General features: G+C 58.0%; 2 protein-coding genes and 1 non-coding gene across 3 annotated transcripts; 2 read left to right on the top strand and 1 right to left on the bottom strand.

The window, feature by feature from the left end:
- Window positions 1-344: 344 nt before the first annotated feature.
- On the top strand, window positions 345-7,077 carry KCNAB3 (potassium voltage-gated channel subfamily A regulatory beta subunit 3). Its single transcript, XM_002719064.5, has 14 exons — window positions 345-1,182; window positions 2,434-2,477; window positions 2,564-2,601; window positions 2,752-2,831; window positions 4,031-4,075; window positions 4,171-4,215; window positions 4,421-4,464; window positions 4,617-4,703; window positions 4,915-5,000; window positions 5,127-5,247; window positions 5,336-5,430; window positions 5,504-5,624; window positions 5,786-5,874; window positions 6,069-7,077. Exons 1-14 carry the CDS (start codon window positions 941-943, stop codon window positions 6,144-6,146), a joined length of 1,215 nt encoding a protein of 404 aa, XP_002719110.2. The 5' UTR covers window positions 345-940; the 3' UTR covers window positions 6,147-7,077.
- Window positions 7,078-10,496: 3,419 nt separating this feature from the next.
- RNF227 (ring finger protein 227) lies at window positions 10,497-12,551 on the top strand. Its single transcript, XM_008270768.4, has 2 exons — window positions 10,497-11,097; window positions 11,179-12,551. Exons 1-2 carry the CDS (start codon window positions 10,578-10,580, stop codon window positions 11,232-11,234), a joined length of 576 nt encoding a protein of 191 aa, XP_008268990.2. The 5' UTR covers window positions 10,497-10,577; the 3' UTR covers window positions 11,235-12,551.
- Window positions 12,485-12,679, bottom strand: LOC127484573 (U2 spliceosomal RNA). Its single transcript, XR_011383844.1, has one exon. It is a non-coding gene; the product is annotated as a U2 spliceosomal RNA (small nuclear RNA).
- Between the last annotated feature and the right edge of the window lie 509 nt (window positions 12,680-13,188).

Genomic DNA, 13,188 nt, shown 5'->3' with positions numbered 1-13,188 from the left:
TGTGCAGCCTGAGTGTGTTGGCTTGTGTGGGCCTTCCCAGTCCTGCCCTGCTCAGGCAGGTGGGACCCTGGGTGGCCGCACCCTCCCTCCCCCGAGGCCTGTAAAGAGGCTTTGGGCAATGCGCTTTTCAACACCGTCACTCACTGCTGACATTTCGGGCTGGCTAGTGCTGTGCTGTGGGAGCAGCCTTGTGTTCTGTTGGATTTTTAGCAGCATCCCTGGATGTCACTCACTAGATGTAGCACATCCCGCCTCACCGCCTCGCCTAACTACCACGAGTGTGTCCAAGCCTTGCCACACATCCCCTGGGAGACAAAAAAAAAAAAAAATCCCTCCAACTGAGCGCGGCCGGGCAGGGGGAAGCGGACCTGCCTGCGGTCCCGCGGGCTGTGACGACCCAGCTAGGATCTGAGCTCCCAGACGTTCACACAGCGGCGCCTTCCGCAGGCGGGGCTTATGCAGATGCACCGCAGGTTCAGCAGGGAGGCGGGCGGCTCTATGCAGATAAGGGGGCGGTGCCTGCATGTTGATAAGCTGGGCCAGCTGCCGACGCGGCTGGCAGCCTGGCGGGTCCCGCTGCGGTTCGGGCAGAAGTGGCATCCCTCGGCTGCCACCCCTCGTCGCTAAGTCCCTACCCTCCGGGGACCGCCCTCGACCTTCACCCCGTTCCTTTCCCCCTCCTCCCTACACCAGCGCCCCCTTATTTGAGTTTTTCCATTCCGGGCGCCCCTCGCGTTTCTCCGCGCCCGCCTGGAGCCCCGCGACCTCCAGCAGTCCGCCCCCGCGGGCCTGATCCGACTTGGCGGCTCCCGCCGCAGCCTCCTCGGCCTTCCCGCTCTCCGGGGGCTCGCCCCACTACGCCGCCGGGAGTCCGCTCTCGAGTTTCCCTGCCTCCTGCTCCCGCCCCCTTGGAGCCCCCTCTCCCTCCCTCCCGGCCGGCATGCAGGTATCCATCGCGTGTACCGAGCAGAACCTTCGCAGCCGGAGCAGCGAAGACCGCCTGTGCGGACCCCGGCCGGGCCCCGGGGGCGGTAATGGGGGGCAGGTTGGCGGGGGGCACGGAAATCCTCCCGGGGGTGGAGGGCCGGGCTCCAAGGCCCGAGTCGCACTGGTCCCCCGACCCCCAGCACCCGCTGGGGCCCTCCGAGAGAGCACCGGCCGAGGCACTGGCATGAAATACAGGTATGGGGGTGACCGGGCAGCCCACCCTATCCGCTCCCCTTTCGGAACCCCTGAGGCTTCCCGGGATGGCTGCCAAGACCCCTTCAAACTTTGCTCAGAAGGTCTTGGTTTCTTCCCTTACTTGGTCCCTCTCTTAGTCTCCTCTCTGACTATGAGAGAATGAAGTTTACCAGGGCTGACTGGGACCTGTCAGACTCCAGGGATGCCCCGAACCTCCCTCCATACTCCTAGGAAGGCCAGAGATTCACCCCTCTCTGCACCTGCCCTCCAATGGCGTGTCCTTGGGTCGCTGTCCTGGGGAGAGGAGAGAGGGAAACAGCTTCTCACTGTGGCCGCAGGCTCAGGGCACCTGACCCAGATACTGTCCCCGCCTGCCCCAAGGGCCCAGTCTCCAGCGGCCTTTCTTGGCCAGGAAGGGAGTGGGGCCTATGGGAAGGATGGACCACAGCTCTCATCCGCATGCCAGCCAAGGGACAGGGATGTGCAGAGAAGGGGCCGGGAAATGTAACTGACTTTATTCCGGAGAACTGCCTGGCTGGAGTTTCTTGAAGCTCACAGTAGGCGGGAGGGCAGGGGCTTCTGCTTGGAAGTGAGCCAAGGTCACTGATCTGATCTGGCTTTTGTCACCTAAGAATCCGATCCCCTCCAGGTGGTGGCCATGAACCCACTGCCTGGGTGGGGACTTTGGGGGAAGGAGGAGAAGGCTCACAGGTTCTGAGACATTTTTCACAAGCCAGCAGAAGAGGGAGAACTAGTGGTACTCGGCCCTCCCCCAGCTGTCCTGTCTGCCAAGCCTAGCCAGGGACCCTTGTCCATCTGAGTGCCTGAGTGTGGCTTGGTTTACCTCCTCCACACTGCTGTTGCCCTTGAGCATAGCTCGCTCGCTCTCTTCTGATAAAGTCACCACAGTCAGCCAGCCAAATCCCTCCCAGGACCCCCCACTCCACATGAGCCAGAGATGACTCAAACCCAGACGAGACCGTGCCCAGAAGAAGGAGGCACACCAGACGGCACACCTGCCGCGTGACAGGAGGAAATGAAGGCACTGGACAGTGGCTGTAGGGGAACAGTCACATGTTGGTTCACTTATTCTTTCAACACTGTTCCTAGGGCCTCAGCCACGAGCATATCACTGCCCAAGCCTATAGACCCACTGGGTCCAGTTCCTTAGGGCTGGGACAGGAGCTAGGGGCTGACCATCTGGGTCCCTAACAGAGGCTCTGCCCCTCCTGCTGCTTCTGTATTCTGCAGGAACCTAGGAAAGTCTGGTCTTCGGGTGTCCTGTCTTGGCCTAGGTGAGTTGAAATAGGAATTAAGGGAAGGGGCATTCTTCTACGGCCTGCCTCGCAAGGTTCTCATGTGCCTGGCTTCTCTCTCACAGGTACCTGGGTCACGTTCGGTTCTCAGATCTCAGATGAGGTATAAGTGACGGGACCTAGAAGGGCTGGGTGGTGGTGGTGGTGACAGAAGCAGAGAAAGGGGCAGTGGACCTGCGTTGGGGCACAAGCATGGGGAATGAGGTAACTGGGGGGCCCGGGGTTGACCTTCACCTTTCTCTCACCTCCCCAGACAGCAGAGGATGTGCTGACAGTAGCCTATGAGCATGGCATAAACCTGTTTGACACTGCCGAAGTGTACGCAGCAGGAAAGTAAGGACCGGGAGAAAGAGCTGTTATGCTGCAAGGTTGAGAGAACACCGGGCCTTCTTGTTTTTCCTCCAAAGAACCCTGGGAATTCTGAGAACATTCCACTCCAGCCTTTTAGCTTGGGGCACCCAAAGCATTCTGGGAGTTGTAGTGCTGCCATCCATGCCTTTCTGACTCCGAGGTCAGTGAGCGTACGGTGGCTCACAATGAATAAAGCAGCCCATAACACATATCCTGGGCGTCAGTAAAGTACAACGACGTAAGGACTAAGCTGGGTTTTCAAACACTCCATGCCACATCACACACCGGGGACTTCACCCTTGGGAGTAGCCAAAACCTAGGAAGAGCTACCCCTGTTTTTTGTCCACCTGGCAAATACCTCTGCTCATCTTCAGGATTTGGCTCAAATGTCAGTCCTCAGGAAGCCCTTGCCCAGCTCGCGCAAAGTGGCCACCATTTCCCGTGAGCCCCATAGCACTTTATACTGCCTCTGGTCCACCGTTACTTAATTATGCAGCCACCTTCCCTGCTCAACTTGGAGCCCCTCCTTCCAGGGAACAAGTCTTGCCCTTCCCCGAGTACCAACCCAGAGCCTACACAAAGCAGGCACCACTTCTGGCATGAACTCAACATGTTCTCCAAAAGTGCACACTCTAAGTGGATAAACAAACAAAAATGAAGGGAAGATAGGAAAGACTGACTCTAACAGTCACTGTAACGATTTCAGACTTGTCACACGTTAGCTCATAATTGCATGCTCAAGAATCGTGTAGCTAATTCTGCGGAAGCTGACACGCAGGACTGACCACAGCCTGTGGCGACCAGAGCACATTTCAAGAATGAGAGCAAATCCAAGCTGAGTTTAGGAGGATGGGTGGGATGCTTGCAGAGGCTCAAAAGAAGGGAAGGCAGCTTAAGTCGCTGAAAGCAGGACAGGCAGTGTCCTCGCTGGGACCGCCACAGTCTGGGCCTCGCCTCTCAGTCTGTTCTGGCCCATTAGCACCCACAACAGGGCTCACACACCAGATATTTAACTGAGTGAATGAAAACAGTACGACTGCTGCACCCCTCATTCTGGGATGGGACTGAAAGCCCACAAGGGCTCCTGGCCTATGTTCTGCATCATAAGAGAGGAAAGTGGGGGGAGGCAGGAACTGACCCACTCCGGCGGGGTCAGCGCCTCTGCCTTGCCTTTCTTCCAGGGCTGAAAGAACCCTAGGCAACATCCTGAAAAGCAAAGGTTGGAGGTGAGACGGAGGTGGGGTTGGGGGGCTGGCGGCGGCTGCTGAGCACATGGTCATCCAAAATTGCTGTTTCTGCAATTTGTTTTTTTTTCCTCCAGGAGATCAAGCTATGTCATCACCACCAAGATTTTTTGGGGAGGACAGTAAGTGGCTGCCCCACTAGGGTTAGGAAGAAGCCCTGCGGAGGAGGTATATGGCATGGGCGTGGGGACAGCTGTCCGTCATCTGCTGCTGCAGGTCCACATCCTGTCCACAGGGACCCTCCCCCACCCAGTGCTCATGGCTCCTGACCAGCCCTGGTTCTGTCTCTTCGTCACATCTCATCTTTCACTTCACCTTTTCCTACAGGGCAGAAACTGAACGAGGCCTGAGCCGCAAACACATCATCGAGGGTGAGTTCAGGCTGGGTCTGGCAGCCTGAGGAGCAGGGGGTGCTCTGAAGCCCTGGGCTGGAGGCGCTGAATGGGGAGGTAGACGGCCCCGACAAGGGGGTACGGCCTGAACGCTGCGTAAACGCAGGCTGTCTCCCCACCCCAACCTGCAGGTTTGCGAGGGTCCCTGGAGCGCCTCCAGCTGGGATATGTGGACATTGTCTTCGCCAATCGCTCAGACCCCAACAGCCCTATGGAGGGTAAAAGCAGTGTCCCCGAACCAGTCCTCTCAAGCTGAGCATTTCCTAAGACCCACAGTGGAGGCTCAGACCCACGAGTTGGATGGGGGGGGCAGAGGACAGCCAATGAGCCACACGCAGAGCTGCCTGGGGGTTTCCGTGGGGCAGGTGGAGGTCTGCAGGTGGGCAGGAGCCCAGTAGTGAAGCTCTCCCTGTCCTCCCGTGTGCCTAGAGATTGTGCGAGCCATGACCTACGTCATCAACCAGGGCCTGGCCCTATACTGGGGGACATCCCGATGGGGGGCTGCGGAAATCATGGTGAGTGTGTAAACCCACCCCCGGCGCCCTACGCCACACGGCTTCCCACCACCGCACCAGGGGGAGGGGCAGGGAAGGAATGGCAGGAGTGCCATGACCCCGTCTCTGTCCCCCGCTCCAACCCAGGAGGCCTACTCCATGGCCAGACAGTTCAATCTGACCCCTCCTGTGTGTGAACAAGCGGAGAACCACCTCTTTCAGAGGGAGAAGGTGGAGATGCAGCTGCCAGAGCTCTACCACAAGATCGGTTCGCAGCCCCCTCATTCCTGCCTTCCCCTCAGCCTGACCTGCCTCCCAGATCCCCTTCCCCACACCCACTCCCCTGTTCCTCTTAGGTGTTGGCTCAGTCACCTGGTCCCCCCTGGCCTGCGGCCTCATCACCAGCAAGTATGATGGGCGAGTCCCAGATACATGCAGGGCCGCCATCAAGGTGAGGTTCGGGCTGCTGTGTGTGTATGGCCGTGGGAGGGAGGTGTCCTTTGCTGATTCTGCTTGGTCTGCAGGGCTACCAGTGGCTCAAGGACAAAGTGCAGAGTGAGGATGGCAAGAAGCAACAAGCCAAAGTGATGGACCTTCTCCCCATCGCCAACCAGCTGGGCTGCACTGCGGCTCAGCTTGCTATCGGTGAGACACTGGTAGCCTTGGACCCTGCAGGGCCCCCGTCTCCTCCCAGACCCGTCCTAAGTCTGGTTGGCCCCTTGGGAGGACCCTCGGCTTGCCACACTTCCGAAGCCCCTGTGCACCCAGTTCCCATCAGTTCTCTGTGTTTCCTCCTCTGGCCTCAGCCTGGTGTCTCCGCAGCGAGGGTGTCAGCTCCGTCTTGCTAGGGGTGTCGAGTGCAGAGCAGCTGATAGAACACCTGGGCGCCCTACAGGTGAGCTGGAGACAGGGGCAGAGGCCCCCTGTCCCTTTGCCCAGGCGTCCCAGCCATGCTGGCGTCACACTACAGAGTCCTCCCTTTGCTGGCGGGAGCTCTCAGGGCGACCAGCTGTGTATGGCAGGTGCACAGCCGCCACTTCCTTGGGTTCTCCAATCTGCTGCCCTCCCCACCGCCCCGTTGTCCTGCAGGTGCTCAGCCAGCTGACCCCGCAGACAGTGATGGAGATAGACGTGCTCCTGGGGAACAAGCCACATCCCAAGAAATAGTCCATCGAGGGCGCGGGGACCCAGCCCGGGCGGCGCAGGAACGCAGCCCGGAGCAACCGCACCTGCCCAACAACAGCTTCCCGGCGCCGCCTCTTTCCCCCTCCGGAACCCCACCCCGGGCAGCCACCGGAGCCAGGGTCGCCCCGCCCACCAACGAGTTCCGGCCGAGTAGCGAAACGCATGACGAATAAAGCCATATCCTCCCGCAGCCGGGCTGCCGAGAGAAAGTAGTCCGCCCACCCCGGCTGCTCCCTCTAGGCCTCCTTGCTAATCCCGGCACGAGCTACGGGCCACCCCCTCTCTGCCTCTTGGTCTCATGCCTTTCTCTCAACCCTCTATTGCCGAGGCCAGGAAAAAAAAAAAAAAAAAAAGGAAGACACCAGCAGATATAAGAAATATGCAGAGCACCCCAAAAGTGGCCCTTGAAATGTTCTCCGTGGCGATGACCTAATGAATGAGTTGTGACGTCATCTGGGACCTAAGCGGGGCTCCACGGCTGTGCAGCATGGAGGAAGCCAGGCTGGTCCTGGCCGGAAGTAAATGATACTTGTCGGAAAACCAGGGCCCCGCTCCCAGGCCAGCAGTGGAGGGCTTGCATCTAGAAGTAGCGGCGCCCCTTGTTCTTGCAAAGAAGGGGCGCGCGATTCAGGGCCGCGGCACAGTGAGCAAGGCCTAGGGAAATGTCACCGCCGATGCACAATGTGGTGTGGCACCATGGCCAGGATGGCTCCAGGTGAAATGGGGGCTGTGCTCCCCAGCCTTTGGCTCAGGCCAGAGGCGTGGGGCCGTGGTGAAGACCTGGGGCAGGACTTCCTGCCTGGCGGTGGAGGATAGCAGCCTTGCTCCCGGCAATAATCCTACAGCAATAATGTTGTCCCTCTTCTGTAGGACTTCCCAGGGAACTGTAAATAAAACCTCAGCTTGAGCCTCACAGTGTCTGAGCTGCAGGCTGTGTGTCTGGGAGAGGTCAGGGTTGCGGGCTCACAGGGGCCGGGCTCCTTTGCGTCCACTGATCCTCCACCTTGGGGACCTGGCTCCTGGTCACTGCTCTCACAAGGACCCGGGCCCTGAGGGGGTCACAGTCCTTAGAAACCAGAGATTCGGCTCCTCTTTCTGTGAAAGTCCCACGGTGTGACACCTTGCCATTGTCTCTGCGTGTCCGTGAGCCTCAGTTGACTTCCCTGTCCTCCCTTCCCCCTGGCCCGATGCCCACACCTATGCCCAGGAACTGGTTGGGTGGAGAGGCTGTTCTGAGGGTGGTGAGGATTCGGGGTGTGCAGGAGGAGATGAAGTGAAGACTGGTCACTGGTCGGAGCAAAACAGAGATACAATTTTTTAAAAAATAATAAAATAAGTGAAAGATCAGGTGTGAGGGTGGTGGAAAAGCAGATGAAATGGGGCTGAGTCCTGTTCTTCCCCCAGAGAACTCTCATTTCCAGGGGAAAGAGAACAGGTGGAAAGTAACAACCTGTGCAGGTCACAGGAGGAGCCCCGCCTGCCTTCCGTACAACCCGGCAGTCTCCCTTCTACCCAGCCCCAGGCAGCCTTGATCTTGAGGCCAGGAGAGCCGAGGGCACTGCTTTCCAAAGAGAAAAGCCAGCAGCATGCCATTTACTGGATTAGCACCAACCAGAGCAACTCGGGAGCACGCTCCACTCCCCTCCTGGAAGAGTGGAGGAAGCAAAGTAAAAGGCATGGCTAGACTGTGATGAGTTATTCTGCAGCAAACACACCCTAGCAGATCCCTTCCAGCAGTATTCTCCAGAGTTACCTCCCGCATATACTCTAAATTTAGTGATGCCTCCCCCCTCCCACTCCTGACCTTGCATAAAACATCTTACAAACTTCTTGTAGAATAAACCCCCTTGGGGGTGGTGCTGTGGCGTAGTGGGTAAGCTGCCACCTCCAGTGCCGGCATCCCATATGGGCACCAGTTCCAGTCCTGGGTGTTCCACTTCTGATCCAGCTCTCTGCTATGGCCTGGGATAGCAGTAGAAGATGGCCCAAGTCCTTGGGCACCTGCACCCACGTGGGAGACCTGGAAGAAGCTCCTGGCTCCTGGCTTCAGATCAGCGCAGCTCCAGCTGCTGCAGCCAATTGGGAAGTGAGCCAATGGATGGAAGACCTCTCTCTCCCTCTCCCTCTCTGCATCTCCTTCTCTTTCTGTGTAACTCCGATTCTCAAGTAAGTAACTAAATATTAAAAAAAAAAAAAAAAAGAGAGAGAGAATTACCTGCCTCTGAAGGAAAAAAAAAAAAAAACTTCATTTACTGCCATGCCTCCTTTGCATTTAAACATCTGCTCTACTTAGCATTCACCTCACTCGTTGATTTAACAAGTGTCTGTTTATGGAGTCCTTCCATGGTGTGGCACAGGAATACAGTGGCATGGGGTCGGGGGAGGAGATGCAGAAAAACCATGTGGGTTACTGACAGGAGAGGCAATCACACAACCACTAAACAAATACAACTTCGGTTGTCCAAAGTCCAGAGGAACGCACACGGTGCTTCCAGAGCGTGTTTGACACAGTGAGGCTGGACCAAGTGCTGAGTGATGTGCGGGTGTCAATAAGGTGAGACCGAGAGCCTTAGAGCCACAGCACATGCACAGGCCCTGAGCAAGGCAAGATCGCCAAGGGAATGGAAGCAGACTGTGAGTCCCGGGGGAGTTTAGGGCCTCACGGGGCACTTGGGAATATTATTTTTCTCCTAAGGACAGAGGAAACGCTCTAATATCCCAGTAAATTGCCTCAAAAACTAAATGGCTTGAAACAACTTTTAAAAATTGTCCCCTTGGCCGGCACGGCGGCTCACTAGGCTAATTCTTCGCCTTGCAGCGCCGGCCACCGGGTTCTAGTCCCGGTCGGGGCACCGGATTCTGTCCCGGTTGCCCCTCTTCCAGGCCAGCTCTCTGCTGTGGCCAGGGAGTGCAGTGGAGGATGGCCCAGGTGCTTGGGCCCTGCACCCCATGGGAGACCAGGAGAAGCACCTGGCTCCTGCCATCGGATCAGTGCAGTACGCCGGCCGCAGCGGCCATTGAAGGGTGAACCAACAGCAAAGGAAGACCTTTCTCTGTCTCTCTCTCTCTCTCTCTCTCTCACTGTCCACTCTGCCTGTCAAAAAAAAAAAAAAAAAAAAATTGTCCCCCCTCCCCTCCCCGACTGTAGGTTGGCCTGGAGGGCCTTGGCTGTTTTCACCTGGCCTGCACCCAGCTGGCAGGTGGGCTGAGCGGGGACATTCAGGCTGGCCTGGCAGCTGGTGCCAGCTCAGGAAAGGGCTCCTCCGTCCTCCTCCGCGGGGCCTCGTCCTCCAGGGGTCCCGGCCACCTTCCCTCCGCGCCAATTCAGCGCAGTATGGGGGTGGGGGAGTGGCAGAGACAAAGGCAGAAGCTGCAAGGTGTCTCCGAAGGCCTGGGCTCCAGAACTCTCCGCCTTCTCTCCATCAAACCGAGTCGGGTGGCCGGCCTGCATTCAAGGGATAGGGAAGTAGACCCCAATTCTTGCTGGGAGAAGCAGCGAAGTCAGGTGCAATATAAAATGGGGGTCATGGATGCACCGGCACATTAAAAGGTCTTAAACAGGAGTGGAAAGACTGTGTGGTAGGGCAGGGTTTGAACTCAAGCCAGCTGGTCCCAGACTGTGCCATCACCCCCTGCGACAGACCCTGGGCTAAGTCCACCACACCAGGAGGAGGCACTGGCTGTGGGTGTGGCCCCACGAGGGAGCGCCACGTCCTGTTTACCTGTGGGGGAAGTCAGACCCCTGAGTCACAAGTCATATGCTGGGCACCCTGCTGGAGTGTGGGTGTCCTGATACTCCTGAAGGGAAAGATTCCCAGCATTCCTAAGGCCATGCGCCTAGGCTTTAGATGGTGGAGAATGAAATTTGGGGAGCCAGGCTTACGTCCCACGAGGTCTTGCATCAGAACCACGGCGGAATGGGAGCTGACTGTGGGGCAGGATCGCTTCAAATGCCCAGGAACTCCCTAAAAGCCGGGGAACTACCCGGCCTGGGCAGCTTCGTTGGGTGGGGTTGTGAAAGCATGAGCAGGGAGCCAACAGGACAAGGGGGCTTTAGAGACCTGAGATATGGGCTGCGGAAGGGACCTGGAGATCCGTACACAATGCAGTTAAGGGGGCTCTAGCGCTGTGCTAGGGTTTCTGAAAGATGTGGACGGAAGAATGCGTGGTGCGTCTCCGGGGTCCCAGTCCTGGCGCAGCCCGGGCCGCCGGCCCCACTCCGCCATCGCTGGCATTCCGGACCTCGCCTCTGCCGCCCCCACGCGTGCCGCCGCTGGGAGCGGCCCGCCCGCCGCGTGACGCCTCCAGGGCTGGGCCCCACTATTAAAAGGAGCGAGAGGCCGCGGCGCCGGCCCCAGGACGCGACCCGGGCCCCAGGAGGGCCCGATCGTTCTATCCACGGCGCGGGGCACGATGCAGCTCCTGGTGAGGGTGCCCTCCCTGCCGGAACGGGGCGAGCTGGACTGCAGTATCTGCTACCGGCCTTTCGACCTCGGGGACCGCGCGCCCCGCCGCCTGCCCGGCACGGCGCGCGCCCGCTGCGGCCACACGCTCTGCACCGCCTGCCTGCGCGAACTCGCGGCGCGCGGCGACGGCGGCGGGGCGGCCGCGCGCGTGGTGCGCCTGCGCCGCGTCGTCACGTGTCCGTTCTGCCGCGCGCCCACCCCGCTCCCGCGTGGAGGCGTCACGGAGGTAGCTGTGGACCCCGGCTTGTGGTCGCGACTGGAAGAGAAAGCGCGGGCCCAGGGCGAACGAGATGTGGCGGGGAGCCCGGTCAAGGAGAGCGGCGACGCCGACCCAGAGGCCGACCGCGAGGAAGAGGAGAGCGAGGACGGGGCGGGGCCTAGGAGCGCGGGGTGGCGCGCGCTCCGGCGCCTCTGGGACCGGGTGCTCGCGCCCGCGCGCCGCTGGCGGCGTCCGCTGCCTAGCAACGGTGAGGGGCTGCGGCCGGAGGATGCGGGGCTCGGGCTGCACCGCGCTGCCGCCTCTGACCACGTTCCTTTCCCCCCCGCAGTGCTCTACTGTCCGGAGATTAAGGACATTGCACACATGACCCGTTGCACGCTGTAACCGAGGATCTCGGGAGCTGTGGCAGAAGCAAGGTGGGAGCTGCCGTCTCCGCCGTGCGTTTTAGTCCAGGGAGCTGATGTCAAGACTGTGTGGAGCCCGGAATTGACCTCTGATGAGGGAGTTGAGACGAGGGCAGGAGGGAACGCCCCGGGAGGAGTTGGTGCTGAGCTGGGGAGGCTGCTAAACCATCTCGCCCCCATCTGCTGACTGCCAGCCCTACATTTCCAGGATGGAGTGGCTCACGGAGGATGTAAACAAAGCCTGCGTTACCGTGGGAAGAAGCCAGACTGTTTTCTGAGCTGTGACTTTGGCTTCTGTCCAGGGCGGCGCTGGTGTGTGGGAGCAACAGGTCCCATTTTAGCACTTGCCCATGGCACGGGAGAGACGAGGCAGACTGTGTCATAGTCATCTCACTCTGGCATCCAGAAGGATGCGGGTGTGTGGGCTCTTCAGTCCCAGGCCTGTGTTCCCAAAAACTGGGATGACTCCCCTGCCTCTCAGATTAGGAGCCTTGCTTCATTTTAGAATCCAGGAGTCACCTCATTAGGGCTTCTCAGGGATGAAAGAGCGAGCTACTTGGTAAAGGCATCAGATTTTAAAGTTCTGATATTGTGCTATCTTTAGTCATAGGGAAACACTGACTACTTAAAAAACAAGATGCTCGTACAGGTTTAAACTCGTATCCCATAGTGGGATGTCCTTATTATAAATCATGGTCTGTTTTGAAATTGTTTTATGATCCGGTATAGTCATAGTGAAGGGCTCACAGCACTGGTGTCACCAGGAACGTGCTGGAACTGCAGAATCTCACTCGACTATTAAATCAGACCCTGCGTTTTAACAATCCCAGGTGGTTTGTGTGCATGTAAGATTTAAGAAGCACTCGTCTGGATACTCTAGGATGTCACCAACTGTGGGTGGAATACTGGAAACGTAACTGATACTGTTTTATTGAAAAGTTCTAAAGTAATGCTGTGTTGCTTAAAAAAAAAAAAAAAAAAGTTTTTTTGTGGCCGGTGCTGTAGAGTAGCTGCAGTCTGCAGTGCCAGCATCCCCTGTGGGCGCCGGTTCGAGTCCTGGCTGCTCCACTTGTGATCCAGCTCCCTGCTGATGTGCCTGGGAAAGCAGCAGAAGATGGCCCAAGTCCGTGGGCCCCTGCATCCAAGTGGGAGACCCGGAAGAGGTTCCTGGCTGCTGGCTTCAGTCTGGCCCAGCCTCAGCTGTTGCGGCCATTTAGGGAGTGAACCGATGGGTGGAAGATCTGTCTCACCTCTCTGTAATTCTGCCTTTCAAACAAATAAATCTTTAACAGAAAAAGATAAATCTGTTTTTCTCTGAGCCAAAAATATGACCTTAAAGATAAACAACTTTTTAGGAGGTCTCCAGGTTGTTACTCTGATGGACAAATCATACACTTGATCTTAGCCAAACGGCTGAGAAGTGACCAGTGACGAATCACAGATGTATACATGTACGGCTTACAGATCTCAGTTCTTAAGAACTGTACCTTGGCGTTTTCCTGTCCATAAGTATCGGCTTAAATTTAGTTCCTCCTTTTGTGTCTTTTTGTCGTCTCTCTCTTGAGGTGTTGGGGTGTCCCCCACTGGAGTCCTCTGAGTACTGACTTGGGAGTTTCTAGCTCTAGGGCCAGCACCAGCCTGCGTTATCTGTCCTGAGTACGTAACTGTTGGGCTTGTCTCTGCTCTTTAATGATAGCCTCAAGAACTCAGTGTCTGGCCTCTCAGCCTCTGAGAGCCCCTGCTAGGGACAAGTGCGGCTGCCCAGTTTTTGGCAAGGCACACACACAGGTCTGACCCCATTAAAGAAGAGTGTGTCCCTTTGCTGCAGAGTGGAACTGAACCCGTGGGGCTGCAGTGCCCTCTACTGACTGCTCGGGGATCAGGCCGCACAGCTCGGAACCCCGCTGCGCAGCCTCCACCGCACCTCGCCCAGA

The sequence above is a fragment of the Oryctolagus cuniculus genome, chromosome 17 (genome assembly GCF_964237555.1).
Source record: "Oryctolagus cuniculus chromosome 17, mOryCun1.1, whole genome shotgun sequence".
NCBI classification, from domain to species: domain Eukaryota; kingdom Metazoa; phylum Chordata; class Mammalia; order Lagomorpha; family Leporidae; genus Oryctolagus; species Oryctolagus cuniculus.
Note: the sequence above shows the minus strand (reverse complement) of the source record. Positions and strands in the feature narration are given on the sequence as shown.